The sequence below is a fragment of the Miscanthus floridulus genome, chromosome 9 (genome assembly GCF_019320115.1).
Source record: "Miscanthus floridulus cultivar M001 chromosome 9, ASM1932011v1, whole genome shotgun sequence".
Classification (NCBI taxonomy): domain Eukaryota; kingdom Viridiplantae; phylum Streptophyta; class Magnoliopsida; order Poales; family Poaceae; genus Miscanthus; species Miscanthus floridulus.
In genome coordinates, this window is record NC_089588.1 from 13856475 (window position 1) to 13879503 (window position 23029).

Below are 23029 nucleotides of genomic sequence, written 5' to 3' on the forward strand. Positions count from 1 at the left end.
GCATGCATGTAGAGTGGATTATCACAACCACAATGCTGGGATAGTTAGAATTTGGACGGTCCCTTTGCATCAAAGAATCAAGAAGTTTTTTGCTTTGTTCTAGCATAGGAATTTTATGGAAGTACACTAACAAAAGAATAACAGAATAGAAAAGAATGGCTATAGGTAAATGACATGATTAATATCAACAAAAACTTACAGGCAATACCAGAAACCACTAATCCCCAAAACCACTGAACCTGAACCCTGGGTTCAGATACACATGGGATCAAATGCAGTGCACTACGTGCTATGACATGCATCAAGTGCTTCTTAATGTACTACAACAATGTGTGGCGACTATCTCCAAATTAGGCAACAAGGCCTGCACCTTAATTAGCTAATGGGAATCCCTGAACTTTGTTTGACTAATGACATGACCAGTCTAGAAAGGTAGGCATAAGTTACGTATCAATCCTTTAAAATTGTCCATGTTTTTATTGCACTTTAGTGCATACTAATCTATCATTAGCAATATGGCACCAAAAGTGATTGGCCTAAACTAAGCTTCAACTTATCTAGCAAATTTGTGACCTGATTTCTGTGGTGCAGCTTAACTGGAAGCTTTTGGTAGCTGACATGTGAGTGATAGGTTTTCTTTTTCAAACTTACTTGAGGAGATCTTGCCTAAGCTTTGCCAATTTTTATATCACAAGCATTTTATTTTGGGCTTAAAAATCATAGCTACATATAGGACAATAGCAAACTGCTCTGTAGCTCAAGGCCTCTAATGTAATAGAGAGAAAACCTTTGCATATGCAATTTATGAGAAACTGAAATGATTAATTTTCTGTGTATGTGTGTATGATTTTTCTCGAGATATACATGCACATATTTTACTCCTTAATTGCATAATACCATACTCTAATATTTTATTTCCATCCTTTTATCAATGAACAGTAGTTGCGGCTCAAGCAGCGGCACATGCAGCTGGTGCACAGGTGATAGCTTCGTAGCCTGGGACAGCTCTAAGCTATGGATTGATAGGCTATATATATATGCCAAGTTGTCTTTGTTTAGAGGAGCAATGCCTGGCATCTCGATCATCTTGTCATGCTAGCTGTTCAGTGAATGGGATGCAAAGGGGGTAGCCACCTAATTGTCCCCAATTGGCACATAAACTAGATTCGACAGTACACATAGAAGCACACACATGACACATGCATCAATCATCAGAAAAACAGGATCCTACAAAAACTAAGTCACCAGTCTTAGTCGATCTATATCTATAGGACTTGAGAAAAGCAACAATCACAAGGCCATTTCTGCTTGCATTGGAACCAAACACCACACCGAATTTGCTTTTAAGTAAATAAATAAACTATCACAGAGCCAACAAGGTTGATTAACACAAAAGCCAAATTAACTCAAGGTGGATCCGAATTACCTATCAGGTGTAAGGGAAGCTGTAGAGGAGCACGAACGTCGGAGAGCACGGGAATGAGTATGGACGCCGGTGGAGGTGCGCGGATGCCAGAGAGCACGGGAAGGAGTGCGGACGCTGGTGGAGGTGCGTGGAGGCCGCCCGCTGTTGGAGGTGTGGACGCTAGGGAAGGAGTGCGGACGCTAGAGAGCTCAGGCACCATGGCCGCTCGCCATGGGAGGGAGCACGGACGCCGACGCACCTGGGCCACGGGAGGGCGGGGAGCAGGCCCGCGGCACCTCAAGGTTGGAAACCCTAGCGCCACCGGCCGGGGCTCTAAAACCCTAGCCACCGTGGAGATGGGGCGCGGGCGTCAAGAGAGGTCCAGGTGTGTGGAGACGGGGCACGGGCGTCGGGACAGGTCTGGGAGGCGGCGTCGACGGGGCGCCAGGGAAAAAGTGGGTAGCCTAACAGCGTCGAAGGAAGAAGAGAGCGCCCTACAGGTTTTCACCCGTGCACCCTTGTATTTAGACTCAGGACGATTTCTAGGGGCAGTTCCTGATCCAGCCGACCCTACAAATGCATTTGTAGGGGCGGTTCCTGATCCAGCCGCCCTTACAAATGCATTTGTAGGGGCGGTTCCTGATCCAACCGCCCCTACAAATATTTTCTATTTTTTAAATTATTAATTTTATATTTTTTATATCACAAAAACACAAAGTAATATAAAAACAATTGTATATATACATAAATATAATATTTTGTATTATTCTATATATGCAGAAATATATATAAAAACAATTGTAGTCAAAACAATATAGAAAACAAAAATTAAAAATTGGAATTTTAAAACTTCGACTATAATTTTACGACATTAAATGAAATAAAATTAAAATGTTGTAAATATAAAAGTTGTATAACTCATCAACATGTACAACTTTTATTTTTGTCATCTTGTCATGTGACTTTTTTTTGAACGATTTAAAATTTGAAATTCAAATAATTTCAACTTGAAACAATATTTTAAAAGAGTAAATGATTTTAGATGAAAAACTCATGAATACCAAAGTTGTAGAACTCATCAATATGTACAACTTTTATTTTGATCATATTTTTATTTAATCAAATTTGAACAGTTGAAATTTTGAATTTCAATAAATGGCAACTTCAAACAAGATTTTGAAACCTTAAATTATTTCAACAATAAAAGTCGTGAACATAAAAGTTGTTGAGCTCATCACTATCTACAACTTTTATTTTGGTCACTTCTTCATGTGACAAAGTATTAGTAAACATTGTTCACAAATTCACATATGACTCATAGTTTCATGAACTATACGAGAAACATGTTGATTATGAATAATGTTTACTGTCACTTTGTCAGATGAAGAAATAATCAAAATAAAAGTTGTAGATCTTGATGAGTTATACAACTTTGATATTCATCACTTTTTCAGCTGAAATCATTTAATGGTTGAAAATCTCGTTTGAACTTATTATTTTTTGAAATTTGAAAATTTAAAGTGCTCAAACTTTGTCAAATAAAAAGAATGACCAAATCAACACACTAACTTGATAGGGCAAGATTTTAGAAAATTTTAGGAAAAAATCATCACATTTGGAGTTAGTATAAGGGAGAAAGACTAGTTACAAATTTTACCTAGAGATTAAAAAGAAAAATCACAACTGTTCATGATGATCAATGGTGAACAAGTGTGATTTCTCTTTTTAATCTATGGCTAAAACTTGTAACTAGTTTTTCTCCCTCATACTAACTCCAAATGTGATGGGTTTTTTTCCTAAAATTTTCTAAAATCATGCTCTATCATTTTAGTCTAGTCATCTATCTTTGTCACTAATTTTTAACAATTCAAATCTTGAATTTTAGAAAATGATAGCTTCAAACTTGATTTTCAAACACTAAATGATTTCAGCTGTAAAGGTGATGAATATAAAAGTTGTATAACTCGTCAAGATCTTCTACTTTTATTTTGGTCATTTCTTCATTTCATAAAGTGTTAAGTGATTTCATAAAGTTTTAGTAGTAATAGAGTAGATGTTCAAATAGATTCATCTGGATGTTGCAAAGGGTAGTCTCACACACATGCATAAATGTAGTCTTACACACATACAAAAATATGTAGTCTTACACACATACATAAATATATAGTCTCACACATATGCATAAATGAAGTCTTACAAACACACACTTACACAAACACTCCACGTTCAACAACTAGCTAGCCCGCTGTAACGGTTTTTCCCTTGACACCTTTTCGTTCCCATGGCAATATGTCTTTGGGTAGGTTCTTTTCCACAACACTGATCCTCTTAGGAAAGTCTATGAATAGCAGCATCTCATCGTAGTTATTGTAAGCTTCAACATCGTCCACGCCATCAACTCCAATAATATGCTACGAAGGCAACCACGTGCTTTGTCTTCTTCTTCGGGGGGAGGTTACTTTGTGGGTCAGACATATAGAAAACTTGTGCGACACGTGAAGCGAGCACCCAAGGGTCATCTTGGTAGCCTAGATTCTTGAGGTCCAGGACTCTCAATCTGATCTCATTCAGTTGGTGTTGTTTGATCTAGTGGCATCGAAACAGGGCCACCGTTATATCCCTTCCATAGTCAAGTTCCCATATCTCTTCAATCATGGTAAAGTATTGGATCTTTCACCCTAATCCATCGAGAGCCTCTATTCGAACACCGCTATTTTGGTTCACATATTTACTATCCTTTGTGTGGGTATAGTACGTATACCCATTGATGTCATAAGCATTCCAAGATATCACTTGTCTCGATGGCCCCTTCGCCAACCTACTGATGGTAATAGAGTCTATGGTTTCTTCAGGCGGTATGTTTTGGTCCTTCAACCATGTAGTTAGTCATTGCTTGTGTTGTTTCATGACCCAATCATCCGAACGGCCATTTCTCTCCACCATAATGATATCTAAGTGTTCATCAATGTACGGTTGCATCAGTTGTATACTCAGCAAGACATTGTAATGCGCCCGACTCACCTCTTTGTAATCATGGTCGATGAACACTTTTCTACCACTAGTGACCTTCCTAGCCAGCCTACCCTTGTGACGAGAATCGGGTTTACCAATCCCTTTCTGTACTTTTAGGTACTCTTGACAGCAATCGATGACTTCTTTAGTACGATAACCCTCTATCATGGAGCCCTCTGGGTATGCTCGATTATGCACGTATCGACTTAGAACCGACATGAACCGCTCGTAGGACCACATTTCATGCAAGTAGCAAGGGCCTAGCGCCTGTATCTGATGAACCATGTGAATCATGAGATGTGGCATTATATCAAAAAAAGTAGGAGGTAAACACATCTCTAGTTGGTTTTGTGTCTCCACCACAAATTCATGTAGATCACTCAGCTCTTGCTTGTCAATCGTCTTCTGTGAGATCTTCGAAAAGAAGTAGCATATGCGGGTGATGGCCATTTTCAAGAACTCTAGCTTTATAGCCCTGATTGCAATAGGTAGAAAAACTGTCAGCATCACATGGCAATCGTGAGCCTTGCAGTGTGTTATTGACAAGTCCTTCATCGACACTAGCTTCTTCACATTTGCTGAAAACCTAGTCGGGACTTTGAACCCCCTCAGGAAAGTGCATATAGCTCTCTTCTTGTCTGGTGTTAGGTTGAAGCATGCCGCAAGCAGAGTGTATTTTCCATTAGCCTTAGGTACTGGGTGAAGTTGTGGCATCACATTTAGTTGCACCATGTCTTTTTGTGCTTTCAGACCATCCTTTGACTTGCCTGTGTCTATCAAGGTAGCAATGAGACTCTTAAAGACATTCTTCTGCACGTGCATAGCATCAATGGCATGGGGGACCTCCAAGTCTGGCTAATAAGGCAGATACTGAAAGAAGATTGATTGTTTCTTGAAAGGTACGCCTTCGATAGGAGATGTGCTTCTATCTTTGTTCGTCTTATCTGGATTCTTCTTTCCATAGACGATGTGTATGTTTTTCACCATTCTGTACACGTGTTCTCCGTTATGACATCTCTCCAGAGGGGGTTCAATCTCTAGGGCGTTGTCATAAAATCTAAAGAACAATTTGCTGTGGTACTTATGACTTGTCTTTAAGAAGCATCAGTTCCTTAGGTAAACTATCTTCTTGGATGCATCCAGGTACACTGATATAGTACCATCCAAGCAAACCAAGCATCCTGTCTTCCCTTTGATCTGTCTAGACAAAGCAAACAGCTCGAGGTAATCATTGGTAGTAACAAATATTATTGCTCTACATATGAAGTCCTCCTTTCAGAATGCATCGTACATCTACTCCCCATGCCTCCATAGCCTCTCTATTTCTTGCATCAAAGGCTCGAGGAACACGTCTATATCAATGCCTGGTTCTTTAGGGCCAGAAATAAGAATAGTGAGAAGGTACTTTCTCTTCTGACACAACTATGTTGGGATATTGTACATGGTTAAGATCACTGGCCATGTGCTGTGGTCGCTCATCCTCTCATTGAAAGGATTCATTCTATCGGTGCTCAAGCCAAACCGTATATTCCTTGGGTCATCGTTGAATTCTTTGTGCTTCTCATCAAACCTTTGCCACTGACTACAATCAACTGGGTGTGCAATCTTATCATCATCCACCTTGCGCTCATCATCCCACCATGTCATGAGTGCGGCTTCTTTAGGGTTTAGGAAGATACATCTCAAGTGGTCGATCACTGGCAGGTACCATATTACCAAGGTAGGAATTCTTCTCTGCTTTGCATCGTTGCCTAATGGAGTGTCATCTAGGGGATAAGATTCTTGTACCACCTTTTTTGTACCCTTCTTATTCCTCTTTTTCCCCGTGGAGGCTTCGTCCCCACTGTAAATGTCATTGTTCTTGTATCGGTTGGCCCCACACCGGGGACATTTATCCAGTGACTTGAACGTTTCACCACAAAAAAGTATATAGTGGTTGGGGCATGCATGGATTTTTTTCAACCCCCATTGTCAATGGACTTATGACCTTCTTCGCTTGGTATGTGTTGGCGGGAACTGAGTTTGATTGTGGCAGCACCCATGATAGGAGATGTAATAGATCATTGAAACTATAGTCTGACCAGCCATACTTAGCCTTTAGGATGAGTAGCTCAAGCACAAAACGTAGCAATGTCCAATGTGTTGGACAACCCTTCTCAACACCATACATAGTCTCCTTCGATGCTTTTGTCACCCTTTCCAAATTTTCTAGACCTTTCGAGCTACTTAGTAAAATCTCTAGTCTAACAGCTCAAATCATGTCCTCCAAATCATCTTCATCCCTGACACGTGCTCCACCATCATTATTGGCACCACCTTCATCGTTACCATCCCAACCACCAGCATCACCACCTTGTTCATTGCCAAACTTGAAATCCATTCGTGCATCAAGCTCTGCTGAATATTGGGACAGGGATTCTATGGTTTCGTCATCGTATTCCTCCTTATCCTCGTCATTAACAATAACCGTTTCACCATGATGAATCCACACTATATAGTCCTCAACAAATCCTCGCACAATCAAATGTGATCTGATGATAGTCACATCTGTCCATGCCATATGGTTCTTGCAATCTTTACAGGGATAAATAATTGTATCCTTATTCTCTTTCAGTGTCGTTGCATGCTTCTTTGTGGCTTCAATAAATTTATCCACCTCTACACGGAAACCTGCCTTGAACCTTAGCGAACCATACATCCAAGAGTTCTTGTACTCCATCTTTTACAACAACAACAAAACAAACATTAAAGGACTACTTATTCAGATATATATAAAAATGAATCAAATTAATAATTACTTGAGAATAATTGTATATACTTCAGATATATATGAATATAAATCTAATATAATTACATGAAGCATACAAATACACCATGGTAGAGGAAAATTAATTAATGGCCCATTTATCCATAAATAATTAAAATACATATTTATTGATTACAATAAACAATTTCAAAGACAACAATTAGCAACAATTATACTTTACCCAATATCTTTCATACAAACCCTAGTCTAATTTTATCAAACATAAATTTACAAAAATGAAATTAATAAAAAAACCAAACCCTAGATCTAGATCTACATGCACATGAAACATGCATAAAACTAACTAATTGTTCACTAAAATCAAGAAACATGGACCAAATAAGGGTATGATCTTGTTCCCCTCCCTAATTTACCCTAGTACATTTAAAACTTGGGTCTAATTTGCTTCATAAGTAGCTCAAGCACCATAGAAGAGAGAGAAAAACAAAACTTTAATTACTCACTAACCAACCATTAAAACTTCAAAAAAGTGTGGAATAGCATTTTCTTACCTTCTACAACCTCTCCACCAAAGGATTTGAGACCAAAACCTTCCCCCTTAGTAGAGCAATTTTTGGGAGGTGCCCAAGGTCTCCCCACCTTTCTTTCATGGCTTGGAGTGAGTGACCCAAGAAGGAAGAAGGTGCTGCAATTGTTTTATATGTGGGTCATTTGTAGGGGCGGCTGGTGATTGAGCCGCCCCTACAAATCGGAGGTATTTATACGGGGGCATTTGTAGGGGCGGCTCAATCACCAGCCGCCCCTACAAATAACAACATCGGGGACGGCTGGTGAGTGAGCCGCCCCTACAAATTAGACCCATTTGTAGGGGCGGCTTGTATCACCAGCCACCCCTGCTATTCCATTTGTAGGGGCGGCTGGTGTCTAGGCTCCGGAGCACGCCACTGTAGGGGCGGCTCCATCACCAGCCGCCCCTACAAAAAATTTGTCCTGTTGCTAAAAATCATTTTTTACGTAGTGGTGGTGGGTGTTCGGCTGACTAGGGAGGTCATGGAGGTGTTGAAAGGTGGTCGGATCCCTGCAAGTTGGAACGAGGAAACCATAGCTTTGATCCCAAAGACTGAGAAGCCAGAGCGGGTCATAGATTTGAGACCGATCAATCTCTGCAACGTAATCTACAAGGTAGTTTCCAAAGCTATATCAAATAGATTGAGAGAGGTGTCGCCTGCAATTATTACTCCAAATCAAAGTGCTTTTGTGCTGGGGCGTTTGATTTCTGATAATATCCTTATCGCATATGTTTGATTTCTGATAATATCCTTATCGCATATGAACTCACTCATTATCTACTAAATAAAAGAGAAGGTGAATTGGGGTATGCAGCTCTAAAACTTGATATGAGTAAACCGTAGGATCAAGTAGAGTGGTGTTTCCTAGAGAAAATGATGAGAAGGTTGGGTTTTCATGATTCTTGGATAGGTCTTATCATGGAATGTGTGTCGACAGTGAAGTATAGGGTAAAGGCGAATGGAGATTTGTCTGATATTTTTGTCCCGCGGCGAGGTTTGAGACAAGGGGACCCATTATCACCCTACCTATTTTTATTGTGTGCTGAAGCTTTTTCCGCCCTATTGAAAGAAGGAGAGTGTGATGGTTCTCTGGCGGGGGTAAAAATCTGTCATAGTGTGCCAAGTATATCTCACCTTTTGTTCGCTGATGACTCATTAATTTTGATTCGTGCGACCGAAGGGGATAGTAGGCAGTTGCAGACAATACTACAATTGTATGAACAATGTTCAGGGCAACTGATAAACAAGGTGAAATCAGCAGTGCTTTTCAGTATGAATACAAAGCCTCAACAGAAACAAGTGGTGTCTAACATTTTGCAGGTCACAAAAGAAACAATGAGTGAGAGATATTTGGGGTTGCCGGTACATGTGGGACACTCCAAGACGAGTATTTTTGCATATCTGAAAGAAAGGATTTGGAAAAGGATGCAAGGGTGGAATGAGATATTTCTTTCATGGGCAGGCAAGGAGATTTTAATCAAGGTAGTGGCCCAGGCGATACCGACCTTTGCTATGGGATGTTTTGATCTCTCTAAATCTTTGTGTGATTAGATAAGTGCTATGATTTGTCACTTTTGGTGGAACCAGCAGGTTGAGAAGAACAAGATTCATTGGTTAAGCCGGGATCAGCTTATGTTACCTAAGGAGGATGGTGGTTTGGGATTTTGAGACATACATGCCTTTAATCTTGCTATGCTTGCAAAGCAAAGTTTTTTTTGATTGCCTCAACCTTCGAGTACAAGCTGTAGTATCTGATTTTATTTGGAAAGCAATCTGGAAGCTGAAAATCCTGGGCAAGGTAAAACATTTTTTCTGGCGTTTGGCTCATAATAATCATCCTTTGAGTTGGTCAAGGACACAGTCAAACTAATTCTAAAGGCTAAGGAAGAACAAAAGCTGATGATGATCATCACCATGTGGTATATTTGGCAGGAGAGAAATATAATTAGAGAAGAAGGTCGGAGACGAGGAGCAGATTTCCTTGCTTGATGTATCTGATCATATGCAGACGAGAACACTGCAATTGTGACCGACAACAGTTTGACGGGCAAGAGTGTGCGTCGAAGAAAGGAGTATTAGAGGAAACCCTCACAGGGCTTTTTGAAGCTTAATTGTGATGGATCTTTTTTGCCGAGTTCACTGGAAAGGAGTTGGGGCTATTTGATTCAAGACTGATGGGGATGTGATAGTGTCAGGAAGAGGGAAGATAGAGTGTCTCTTAAATACATTCCAAGCTGAACTCATTGACTGCCTCCAAGGAATACAAGCTGTAGTAGATCTGGGTATTGGCTGGCTAATCGTGGAGACAAACACAAAGATGGTGATTCAGGCGCTAAACACAAATGATTATGAGAAAACTGCAGTCAGTGTTTTAATTGCGGAGATAAAATCCCTAGTGTCTTCTTGTTTTATTAGTTTTGGGTGTTCTTCTAAGAGTAGGGATTGTAACAAAGCCGCTCATGAGCTGGCCGTGTTGGGTTATTTGTGTAATCCTAGGGAGGAACAAGTCATGAGTTCCATCCCTGAAAGTGTTTATGTAATTGTTGCTAATGATTTGTTAGCCGTTGAGTAATGAGATTATACTCAGTTTCAAAAAAAAAAGATGCCCCCAAGACACTCCGCTGCTCCTCCACATCATCTTCAATCACATAGCTAACATTAAAGTGCTCAGTTGTTGCTCCTTCATCTCCCACCGTTTCTACAAGCTTGACTGCCCTCTTTGACTTTGTTCTTGTCCACGTTGACTGCATCATCCCCGGCGAGCCCCCATACTCGGCATCCTCATCGGCGCCGTCCTCTCCTATGCCCTCTGTGCGTGCCCATGGGGTCTTCTCACAGATCACACGCATCAGGCTCTAGGACATCATGAAGCCCATCCAAGGGCTTAGTCACATCCTTCAAGGAGGGTCCACCTCCTTCGCATCAAGCTCCTGACACTGGCAGCCATGCCTACCATGTGCAACGGTGCTTGACTCACCCATGGCTAGCGGTAGCACATGATAAAGTTGGCGATGTTGGGCTGCTGCAAGAGAGAGGTGGCTCGTGATGGAGGGCGGTGCTTGGGTTGGAGATGCACGTGGACTCATGGAGGCAATGGCAAATTGAGGGGAAAACATTTAGTGCATACTGGATGCACACAACGTCCATGCATACGCAACTTTGATGTGCGGCACGTGTCCACCAACAAACGTCTGACGCATGCAGCCCGCAAACCATGGACGAGAACCTGGAGGCCAGAGCCAAGCACATGAGAGGCAAGCGGGTGCACGCCGTTGGATTGGTCAAACTGGACACATGGCAACTATCTATGGCATGTATGCAGGGAGGCATGGTGGATAGTATGCACTGAATTTTTTTCCCAAATTGAGAGGACTGTCGATGATGCTGCGACTGGGGCGAGGGTTGCGAGCGTGGAGGGAAGACGATCAACGGGATATGGCATCATTGATAGATAGCGGCTCAACCTGCGGTCACACAATGGTGTGTGGAGTGAGGCACGCGGATGACTGGATGAGTAGGATAAGGGGGTTGGCACCAACATGCTGACTTTTAGTCCTCAAACTTTGTATTTTGGGATCAATTTCATCCATAAACTATCAAAGTGCATTTAACTTTTATTTTCAACTTAATTTTGTCTATTAAAAAAGAGAACCTTATATTTTAGGCATAATTTCATCCATAAATTATCAAAATTATAGATCTGCTATTGTTTCAATATATCCATATATTCTTAATGAATAAATAGTGTTCGATGCAACTGTAATTGCTCCCGGATATATATAAATGGAACCATTATAAGGTAACACTACAAATAACAGCTTGGAATTATTAATGACCACGAAAGAGTTTTTTGATGAATATTATTTTTCTATCTCCAATCGTTGATGGTGTTCGAGCTAACCAGGTGCAACAGTACAACGTTCCACGTAGAACGCAGACAACGTTGTGTTGAAAATAAAAGTTTAAAGAATAAAATACACTTTGATAGTTTATAAATGAAATCAAGCCCAAAATGCAAAGTTCGAGGATTAAAACGATCATCTTCATAGTTTTAGGATGAAATTAAGCCTAAAAGTAGGGTTTGAGGACTAAAACGACCGTTTTGAAAGTTTAGGAATAAAACTAAACCTCGAGAAATAGTTGAGGGACCAAAATAGCTATTCTGCCTAAACTTTTCCAAACACACACACACACACACACAACAAGCTGTTGGGCTAGCAGCGATGCGCAGCAACGCCACTCCTGCAAACGGCTGCTACAGTGCTATTGCTGCGGTGTGCCTCGGCCAAGGCCCAGCTAGCAGTTCTGCTACAAGCTAACTTACGCTAGTGTACAGTAGCAATTGAAAAAGAATCATCTCTATGAAACACAAAATGCTTCGGTGATCACAGAGTCTGAAATTAACAGTGTGAAGCATCCAGGTACTCCAAGAAACACACGAGACCATCACAACAGTGAACAGACCCCAACAGCCCCATGTTTTCTTCATCACTAGGCTAATAGTTATACTTCATCGTTCTATTTCTCAGTAGGCACCACACCACCTTTACATTGCCAGGCTTGCATTGTATATTTGCATTGCAGGAGGCCCCATGAAAAAGACGGACTCTCTGGGCAAAGGTGTACCAAATGAAACCAGTGGCCAGAGGGCCAACAAACTAGAAAGAAACCACCTCATATTTTCCCCCATTTCTTTTCAGAAGATTACACATGGTGCACATGAACAAACCAGATCCTAGGAATATAAAAATGATTGTTATGCTCTCACATTATCATGCTCCCATGCAAAACAGTATATGGAATCCAACAAAACACTTGCAGAACAAGCTCATCACAAGGATGTCATCATTGCATCACCTACCTTTTTTCATGGCATTGTGGGGTTATAGTATCTCAACACCATCAGGAATGGCTGTATTAGCCTGTCCACAGCCAGCCTCTGCCTTTGACATCGCAATCAGATCCAGCAGCAGCCTTGTCTGCTGCGACTGCGATCATGAGACACATCGTGCATGTCTTTACGGACAAGCCACATGCACCTGCAAAATTTAGTGGTTGGTTGGATAGTCCACCTCACTTCCACACATGAGCCAGCACAAATAATGTGCAACCTGCCTTTGATCTGTTAGCATGCTACTGTCGGTCTTGGACATTTTTCTTGTGACAGAGGAAAAGAAAAGCTAAAATGAAAATGAACTATGTTAGTGTCAATACAATGTCTACAGCTCCCATTTCTCATTTCTGAGTCTTAATTCAACATGCAGGAGTTGTGAAAGACCTGAACTTAACAGTATACCGACTATATGATCAATTTTGACCACGAGATTACCAACAGTGTGGTATTAGTAATTGTCATTATACCAGATATGAACAAATTTACAACAAGAATAAGCAATATCTATACACCATAACTAAAGAATATGACAAAACTAAATTGCTTCAAATATTCCAACTTCTCTGAGAAACTAATGAAACTATTTGATGGCAAGATGCCAACTTGCCTTCAGATCATAGAAAGGGCTTCTGCGGTACGGTTGGACCACACTCCAAAATTGTTTCTCCTTCCTAAGTTACATGCAAAGGGAGCAAAAGGTTTCACACTTCAGAGTAAAACCTTATTTGTTCTTTCTTCTGGATACTCTGCTGGAAACTGGCACCATTGACTCAAAGCTCTCATATCCATCTTCAAACACCCTGCTGTGACGTAACAACTGGCTAGCTGAATCATAACCCATGAGTCGATGGAGTGCCGAGTCAGAAACCTTCTTGCCACTTTTTGTAGCAGCAAGGCTACTAGATCCAGCTTGAGTAGGCAAGCTTCTTGTGTACGATGCTCCATAATCTTCACTGATACTAACAGGACCCCCTGTGAGGCACTCAGCATAATAAGAAGCAATATCATCATTTTTAGCGACTATGCTATCATCCAGGTTGTATGACTCTTGGGCCACATCCACACTACTCTTTGCATTTGCATTGTATACTGCAGGAAATGATAATGCCAGAACCTTGGAGCACTTGCCACATTGCATTTTGCCAACCTTTGCTTTTGATATGTAGATATCTGATGGCATTTGAACCAAATTGAAACAGCTATTGCAGATAGTGAATGGGGAAGCACCTGACAGAGGCCGCAAAATATGCTTTCTCACCACTCGTTTCTGCTCCTTGTAACTTGACCTAAGTGATTCATGGTCCAGAATTGTACTTTCAGCGTACGAGGACTGATAATATGAATTGAACTCCCATGGGTCATAATTGTGTGGTAGGCGTGTTTGAGCATGTCCAAAATGGCAATGTGTGTATGTATGGGTTGGAGAGAAAGGATTTGGTGGTGGGTACCTTGGCGGCCTTCCATGACCATAATAGGATTCTAGAGCACAGGAACTTGGAACGGAATCACCATCAACACTTTGAAGATGGTGCTCAACATCATAGCTATTGGATTGTTGCTGGTACTCTAGGCCTCTCTTCTGGTAACTTCTCTCAGAGCCCTTCTGGCTTGAAAGCCTACTTAGCTGATCTCTTAGTTCATCCATCTTTTGGAGGCGCTCATGTCTAATGTTATTATTGAACTTGTTTGATGTTCTGTGCACCAAATCGCCCCGACTGGGAGAACCACTTGAGAGAGAACTTGAGGTATCATCCATTTGTGACTCCATAAATTTTTGAATTGAGTGGAAATCTTCGGAATCAAGTGACCGTCCCTGACGAAGCTGGCTACCTCTAGGTCTGTAGGTCATTTGTTCTTTGTTCTTATTAAAGCTAGCTAACTTGGACTGATTCCTCTTATTTGGCAAGCTTGAGAACCTAGCAACAGCTGCCCTGTTTTCTTGAATGCAGCTGGCCGTATTTCCATCTTCCATAAAATCCTCTTCCTTTTCTTCAGTGGCATCAAGTATTGGCTCATCTTGTTGAAAATTTCGTTCAGATTTGGCGTATCCGGCACTGAATGAAGTGATGACTCCTTCATACAGATGTGCACTTTCGTCCTCCAGGGACTGTCGATCCTTACCATGCTCATTCTCATGAACCTTCTTTGCAATGTCCTCATCTGCAACAGCAACATTCACATTTTCATTTTCCATACAGCTCTCTTCATTTTCTTCAGAGCCATCAGCTGTCTCTTCATTTCCATGAACTCTCTCTGCAGTGTCTTCATCTGCAAATACAAGATTATCACTGACATAAACACAGTTGGTCATGTTGACGTCTTCCATACAACCCTCTTTCATTTCCTGAGTGACATCAGTTGTTAAATCTTCATTCCTATGAACTCTCTCTGCAATGTTTTCATCTGCAAGCATAGAAATATCATTGCCATGCACACAATTGGTCATTTCGTCATTTTCCATGTAGCCATCTTCCATTTCCTGAGTGCCATCTGCTGTTAGCTCTTCATTTACACAAACTGTCTCTGCAATGTCTTCATCTGCAGGCACAAGGACAAGATTATCACTCCCATGCTCTTTCTCATGGGAATCTGCAGGCACAAGATTATCATTGGCTATCTTGTCATCTTCCATTTCTCGATTGACATCTGCTGTCAGGTCATTTAGTTGAAAACTTTGCTTAACCTCGATGCTGCCATCATCGACTAAAGAGGTCCTTCCTTCAAAAGGATATGCACTTTCTGTGTTTGCAGGCTGGCAATCCTTACCATGCTCTTTCTCATGGAATCTCTCTGCAATTTCATTGTCGGCAATCACAATATGCTCACTCCCATGAACAGAGTTGGCAGTATTGTTGTTATCTTCAATACGCTCATTTCCTTGATTGCCATTTCTTATTGCCTTGCTTTCCTGGTGAGAAGTTTGTTCAGATTTGAGATGTCCACTGTCAAATGATGAGAGGCTTTCTTCACATGGATGTGCACTTTTAGCACCCAGGGCCTGTGGATCCTTGTCAAGCACATTTCCATGAACTCTACCTGCACCCATCCCATGCTGCTCCAATGGCTCTCCTTCATCGCTGAAAGACATCTCTAGTTCTTCAATCAATCGACCATGTGGATCGCTTCGGGAGGCATCATTCACTCTGCACCTGCGGCTACCCATTTGGTTACGCAGAGCATCACTAAGCCCGCTGCTTTCTGCTTCGTCCGAGAAGTATTCATCATCACTACTAAATGAAAGAGACCTCTCCAACTCTTCGATCAGAGCTTTGTGAGACTCAACATGCATGCCTTCATACGTGCGCGGCTTCTCCTCCCTGTGAGCAGCCTGGCTTTTCTCATACAGTGTCATGCTTAGTTCACTAGTGCCAATATCACCGATTTTGCCTCCATTGGCCTTTTCACCAGTGTCAACATTCTCGCCTCTTTCAGTCAAATCCGAACCAGAACCAGCCCCATCGTCTTCACCATGTGTCTCTCTCTCTTTGACCATAACCCCAGAGTTTTGGATATTCCCATCATCAGTTAAGGAGCACATGTTCTCGTTCGGATGCTTGGCATGGGTTACACCACTATCTTCAGCAGACATAGTTCTTTCATGGACTGCACCATCACAGGAGTCGATGCTGTTGGCAGTGGAGGACACGCTTCCATGAGGCGTGGCTTCATGAGGCCGATCAACAGAGGACACAGCTCTCTGTTCGCCCGAGCAGATTGATCCGCTACTCTGGATAGAGGATCCCTTCAGGCTACATGGAGAGCCGGTGCTGCGCTCCCTAGATTCCAAACCAGCTCGTGCTGCAGGGGCAGTCCGATGTTTCGCTGCATCGGTGACACAACATATACCAATCAGATTGTTTGTTTGTTTCCATAAACGTAGAAATGAAAGATGGACGGAACGATTCGTACCTCTGAGAACTGTGCCGCAGCCGCCGCACTTGTAGACAGGAATGGAGGGGTACTCGACGAGGAGCTGGTGACATTTGGGGCACCTGACGAACCGGAGGCTGTGAGCTTCCATGGCCATGGCTTCCCCGCGGTCTATCAGCTCCGGAGGCTAGATGCACGCGGTGGAGTCAAATGGCATCAATCCCCTGCTGGTGCAGACAAACAAAGCTACATCAGCGTGCCACTCTGTACCTACTCAGAGTGCCATGACTCTGTTACTATCCCCTCGATTGTGTACTCGGGGAGGCAATCAGAATGGACACAAGAAATATATATATCTAGTCTAGGAATGAATCCGGACCAAGATCAAGAACAGACGAGCGATATTTTATTTTCTCGGGGGGGAGCTGTCTGGAGTGCTGGACTGAATTTAGTCGACGACAACTCACTCAATCTAGATTTCAGTTGGGGATAAATAAACAAAATGCCCGGCACATAAGTAAACCACCAATAATCGCAGCGAGGCTCGCACGCAGGCAGGCTAGCCATGGCTTGGAGCGGTAGCAGATCTAGGGACTAGGGTTGGGTTGGAGAGAGGAGCATCCAGAAATAGTATTAGTGCTGCAACCCAGCGAGCGAGCGGCAAGAGTTGTGGTGGGAAAAAACGAACCTTTCGCTCTTCTTCGCTGCGGGCAAGAAGAAATGATGATCCTGTTCCTGAAGATTGCTCCTTGGTGTGCAGTGTGCTGGAGTTGGGCCTGTAGCCTGTTCCCTCCTTTCCTCGATCCCCCGATCAATCGCTCGGTCTGCCGGCGGCCAGGTCGAGGCTGGCTGGAGTTTGACTTGGGGGGAGGAGGAGGATTGAGGAACGAAGGAAGAAGAGCCCCAGCCCCGCCGCCTCGCCTCCCAGACAGACAGACAGGGGGAGGGGAGGGGGGATGGAGAGGAGGTAGGAAGAGAGAAATGGGACGGGGTGCAGCCGTGCGTGCACTGCAGGAGGGCGCCAAGGAGAAGGTGAGGAGTGGAGGAGAGGGTGGGAGGGATGAGACGAACGTGGCGGCGCAAGGTCGGAGCTTTGCTGTGCGGCGGGCTCCGTCCCCGTGTCCCTGTCGCTAGAGATGAAAACGGTACGTACTCTATTCGAAACCGAATTTATTTAGAGGGGTTAAGATCTGTCCGTATCTGAGCCCGAATATTCAACATCCAATACTGTATCCGTATCCGAATACTCAAATCGTATATTTATAATGTCGATATCTAATCGTATCCTATTATTTAAATCCAAATCTAGACAGAAATATAAAAACAAATATAATATCAGTGATATCCGTCCGTATCCGATCCGATTTCATCCCTACCGTCTCTGACGACCCTGACCGCCTGCTTGCTTGCTTGGTTTCACTTCGCCCTTTGCAAGTTGCGTGTCAGCACGGGTGGTGTGAGTGTGAGCCGCCCCCGGACACGGACTTGTCACCATGGGGCTGTTGTGCTTGTGCGTCTGCTGCTGCTGCTGCTGCGGTCAATTTACGTCCAAGTCAAAATCAAATAAAGAAAAGGAAACAAGATAATCCCTCTTCCTCAAGGCATCTCGTAGGGTTGACTCGGAAATACAGTCGTGTGTTGTTGTTGCTGTTAATGGACTCTAGCTGTTTCTAAAAAATCACATGTCAAATCTAAAATTAGTAGAGAAGATCGCTGTTTTCCTCTGATAGTTTTTAATAACATGACCTTTTTTCATCTATTTTGTTACGCATCTACGTATATAATAATATATTTAGATACATATATGAATGGACGAACCAAAAAAAGTTAAAACAATTTATAATTTAGAACAGTGGAAGTAGAACTGAGAGTAGATTCAGAAAAACCGTTGAAGTGATGCTCTAAGTCAGGGATTTACACGGCACAGTCAACAGCCTGTTCGCTTGCTCGTAAACGATCGTAAATTTCCAGCTAGGAACAGTGTTTTTCTCTCACACCAAACCAGCCAGCAGTAAATAATCCACGATCGTTTACGGCCTCCCGAACAAACTGCAAATCATTCCATCAAATAAATTCCGAGCATACTTGGTTGACTTTCAAAATTTGCCATGCCAAAAGTTGGGTAAAAAAATTACCATAGATTTGGCAAACTAAATATAAGAGTTTGGCAAGTTTTAATAGCAAATCAAATACTAACCAAGATCATAGCTTGTCAAATCTTTGACATGACAAAATTTAGAAGCGACCCAATCAGGCCCTCCGTCCCAACAAATTCCTCATGATTTGAAACATAAAAAAAAACAAATTCTTCGTGATTTATACTGTCCTACATTCTCTACTGGTAAATGAATAAAAAAAACAGGAATGACCGGAACGTAGGTACTGTACTATCAATGTCCTATGATAGTACTTCATTATTTAATGCCTTCAATTATTTACCCAAACGCAACCACACATGTAATTGGATTCCGTCCAGATCGACGTGTTTGACTGCCTACCAACCAACCAAGAGTCCAAGACTGAGACCCTATTCGTTTTACTAAAAAAAGTCACGGCTTAAAATACTATTTACTAATTTATTATGAAAAAATATATTATTTGTTTGTTGAAATAGTACGCTTATAAGATAAATGAATAGAGCCGGAATCGATCATCGAACCCTCTATAGGCTATATTATGTGTCGGATATCAATAATAGGAATACCTAAAGCAAGAAAGTTAGCGCACACGTTGATTTCTTCGGATGAAGCAAGACGTATTAAAAAGTCTCACCCAATCCCAAGGCCACGGGGGGCTCGCCCAAGGCCACGGGCTCCATCTCATCCGACCCCTCGGGTGCGGGCTCCATCTCGCCCGACCCTAAGGACGTGGGCTTCGTCTCGCCCAACCCCTCGGGTGCGAGCTCCGTCTCGCCCGACTCCAAGGACGCGGGTTCCGTCTTGTCCGACGAAGACCTATACCGCCGCCAACCACTTCAAGTCCAAGCGTATGGACCTGGGTCAAAACTCTGACACCAGGGAAGAAATTGGCACGACTCGATGTAACCCGTGGCCGTGACGGGCCATACCTGAGGATTCACATCAAGAACAGCATCGAACATCCCGGTGTTGTTCTGCCTAACCCTTGTACGAATGCTGACAGACGCGTCAGTTCACCACGACATCCGCGCGGGACGGAATGGAACGCCATGACCGGCAGATGACGCCTGCGCATGGCGCTAGTGGCGGACAGGGCCGCGACGTGGAGATGTCCCTGTTGACATCTATAGGATCGACGGGATCCGCATGAAGGAGAAGAAGGGCCCGGCGATCCTAGATTCCTTCTTCTCTCTCTGGTTTCTTCTCCTTTTTCTTCACTGTAACCTACGCTTTCCCTTGGCCTATAAAAGGAGAAGCAGGACGTCTCATGAAGGGGATCTAGATCCGCACGAAAGCGAACCACGAGATAAAACACACAAGAGCACGACACGAACACACGGCTAAGCAACGATCGAGCTCTCAGCACCCGTTCACTCCTTCCACCAGAGACTTGGGATCCTTTCTCTCTCGCCTGGTTGTAACCCCTACTGCAAATCAAGTACCGGTAACACGAGCAGCAGCAAACTGGACGTAGGGACGTTCCGGCCGAACCGGTATAAACCCTTAGATCCTCCGAGCACACCATTCAAACCAGACGCGCAAATACATTTACTGATCGGTGGTCCGAAAACACCGACATTGTGGCAAGTGACTCCTCCAAAATGGAATAGAGAACTGTACTTGAGCAGTGAGCACACATGAACTGGTTGTTGTGCCGACACATTTAATTGGGACTCGTTGCACAGCAGCACAGCTTGTCACCGTACCCTCAATTCTGTTCTTCGTGACCGTGACGGCTGACCAATAATCTGCTCTAGCTCAGCTAGGTATTGATAATCCAACAAAAGCCCATGTTTCTGTCATGGGCTTGGCCCAACTAGGTAACCTCAAAGGGCACCAAAAAGTGTTATCTTCAGTACGTGCAGGCCCATTTAAACCACACATGACCCACACAGCCATTCGCTTGTCTTTGATTTTTCTTTTTCTTTTTTGGCACCTAAAACTTTGCTCTAAAACTAATCTCCTACGACTAAAAAGAACAAAGTGTGGATATTTTTTTTATGCGACATTTGTTTTGGTTCGTCCGTCTGCCCACGCCTGCGATCCCACGACATCTTAATTACTGATTGATCCTGTCATTCTCCTTGATTGAATATTGCCTATCATGTGATAGAGGAATCATGGCAAAATAGGAAGTAGAAAATTATTATGCTATCCATATACACATTGCATGTTTGCATGCACCAGCATACATGGCAATGAGCAAAAGGAAAGAGAATTAACACAGAAGGAAAGAGAATTAAGACAAAAGGAACCTCTTTGCATTTCTGAGAACCTTGCCAAATCTACCTACATTTAATTACTTCCCCTCTTTGCATTTACAAAAGGGACATTTTTTTCTCTTTTCATTTGGTTTCACGCTCACGTGTTCCATCGCCCTCGCTTGCTGTTTCTTGCGTGAACCATAGTTGATGTTATCTGTCTTCCATGGCTCAGCCTCCCAATCCCAAGAGAAGGTCTCTACCTCTCCCTGACTGGAGATCCGGCCTATCAGAGGATCTCCTCGAGTTCATCGGGCAGCGTCTCGCGTCAGGCCACGACACGGCATCCTTTCGATCCGCTTGCTCCCCATGGCGCGCCGCCGTCCCGTTCGCAACCTTCGGGCCGCTCCTGCTGCTCCTGTTCTACCCCAACTCGGACCGCGTCGGCTTCTACTACATCCCGGAGAAGAAAGTCTTGTCCAAGACATTGCCCGACGTGCGCGGCAAGGTGGCGTGCGGCTCCTCGTGTGGGTGGCTGGCGCTCATGGACGAGGCGACGTCTGTGACGCTGCTGAATCCATTCGCCGATGCCCATGCCCCCCGCGTTGAGCTCCCGCTAGTAGGCGAACAAGTCATGGCGGCGTCCTCATCGGAACGCGTGTCTAGGGTCCACGGCCGGTGGGTCCTCCATCCCACCAACGGCTACGGGGACGCGGATGCCGCAGGCAGAGCCATCAAGCTAGAAGATATGAGGGACATGTTCTTCCGTGAGATCGTGCTCTCGGCGCCGCCTGACGCCACCGGCCGCGAGTGCGTGGCCATGGCCATGCTTGGGTGCTCCACGGAGGTCGTGTTCTGTCGGGTTGGAGTCGACAGCGCATGGACGCTGCTCGACACCAAACTGGAGTTCTTCGTGGGGTCCATCGTCCACTGCCAAGACAAGTTCTTGGTGATCGACTGCACTGGAGAAATCTCTGTCTGCAGCAGCAACGCCGCCGGCGCTACTCCAACCGCGACGCTGCTGCCATCGTTGTCGCCACCGCAGCTACCTGGAATCAAACGGTGAGCTGCACATTGTGGGTGCCATGGTGAGCACGTTCCACGAGATAGAGCTTTCACCTACAGTAGCGCGATCTACAAGTGCAACCTCCACGACCGTACGCCGGAGTGGCCCAGGGTGAAGGACATCGGTGATCAGATACTGTTCGTGTCTAAACATTTCAATAAAAGCTTCAGTGAAACAAGTGTATCCAAGTACAAGGAGAACAAAATCTATATGTCTGAGCTATTGTATGGGGATTCATATGACTTGGTCCATCGACTGGAGATCGTTGATATTGCTACCGGCGCATCCGAAGTGAAGCCCGTCCAGGAAAAGATGCAGGGTTCTGAGGCTCTAGGTTGGATTCGACCCAATCTCTGGAAGCTCTAGAGTTTGTGAGCATGTGACGCCGCGCACTCCGTAACTGTATTAAATTCATAAACTTTGCTTTTTGGATTAAATGTTACTTTAACGTTGGTATTTAATTTAACAGTATTGTTATTTTATCGTGCGATCCGTGTGTTTTTAGTATAAATTGTTAGTTATCCCATAGCAACGCACGGGCACGCTACCTAGTAAAAGGAAAATCATAGAAATGGTGGTGTTCCATTGGCTTGCCAATACAGGTAAATTGTTTTAGAGAAAAGATAAGATATTTCTATTGGATAAAAAAAAACATATTCCAATCCGATGGGGCCGGGGACTATTCAACAATGTATAGCAATTAAAACGTTGACATAAAGCTTTAAGATGATAAGATAGCTTCTATAGATTAGTCTTAAAAGCACTTTCATAAATTTACATAGTTATTGATATTTTGATATTGTAATAGAAAGTTATAGTCAAAGCCATGTGTTTGAAGACCGTGCCATTTTTTATAAAACGACAAGAACAATGGAACGGAGGGCGTACAAGCTACCCAGGTTGACATAAGCTAAACTACGCCCCTACTTGCAAACAAATCAATGTAGTTGTTGCATTGTACTTTTTTGTTAAAAAAATAGATATGCCCAAATTGCAGTCTAATTTGGTGTTATGACCCTAGGAACGATCATATATATCATAAACTTTAGGGCAGCTGCACACGTGCGCACAATGCGATTACGTGACGTACGATTGTTCCAATTCGCC

At 43.3% G+C, this 23029-nt stretch overlaps 2 protein-coding genes across 4 annotated transcripts; one reads left to right on the top strand and one right to left on the bottom strand.

Annotated features, from left to right (window-relative positions):
- Window positions 1–12969: 12969 nt before the first annotated feature.
- Window positions 12970–17626, bottom strand: LOC136483447 (uncharacterized). Of its 3 annotated transcripts, XM_066480527.1 has the most exons (4): window positions 17206–17626; window positions 16557–16741; window positions 14096–16469; window positions 12970–13933 (listed from the first exon to the last, which is right to left on the bottom strand). In XM_066480527.1, exons 2-4 carry the CDS (start codon window positions 16672–16674, stop codon window positions 13369–13371), a joined length of 3057 nt encoding a protein of 1018 aa, XP_066336624.1. In that variant the 5' UTR covers window positions 16675–16741; window positions 17206–17626; the 3' UTR covers window positions 12970–13368. The 3 variants fall into 3 exon arrangements, with proteins under 3 accessions (XP_066336624.1, XP_066336622.1, XP_066336623.1); XM_066480525.1 differs by having other exon boundaries at window positions 12970–16469; XM_066480526.1 differs by having other exon boundaries at window positions 12970–16469; window positions 16557–16744.
- On the top strand, window positions 17499–22528 carry LOC136479279 (uncharacterized). The gene is made up of 3 exons (XM_066477200.1): window positions 17499–17601; window positions 21150–21774; window positions 22525–22528. The coding sequence occupies exons 1-3, from the start codon at window positions 17499–17501 to the stop codon at window positions 22526–22528; spliced, it is 732 nt and encodes a 243-aa protein (XP_066333297.1).
- Window positions 22529–23029: the final 501 nt, after the last annotated feature.

Coding starts and splice junctions, on each gene's coding strand:
- LOC136483447 (XM_066480525.1), bottom strand. CDS start 16,674: ATGGCCATGGAAGCTCACAGCCTCCGGTTCGTCAGGTGCCCCAAATGT. Junction 16,470..16,556: donor CTGCGGCACAGTTCTCAGAG/GTACGAATCGTT, acceptor TCACCGATGCAG/CGAAACATCGGACTGCCCCT.
- LOC136479279 (XM_066477200.1), top strand. CDS start 17,499: ATGGGACGGGGTGCAGCCGTGCGTGCACTGCAGGAGGGCGCCAAGGAG. Junction 17,602..21,149: donor GACGAACGTGGCGGCGCAAG/GTCGGAGCTTTG, acceptor CCGGCCTATCAG/AGGATCTCCTCGAGTTCATC.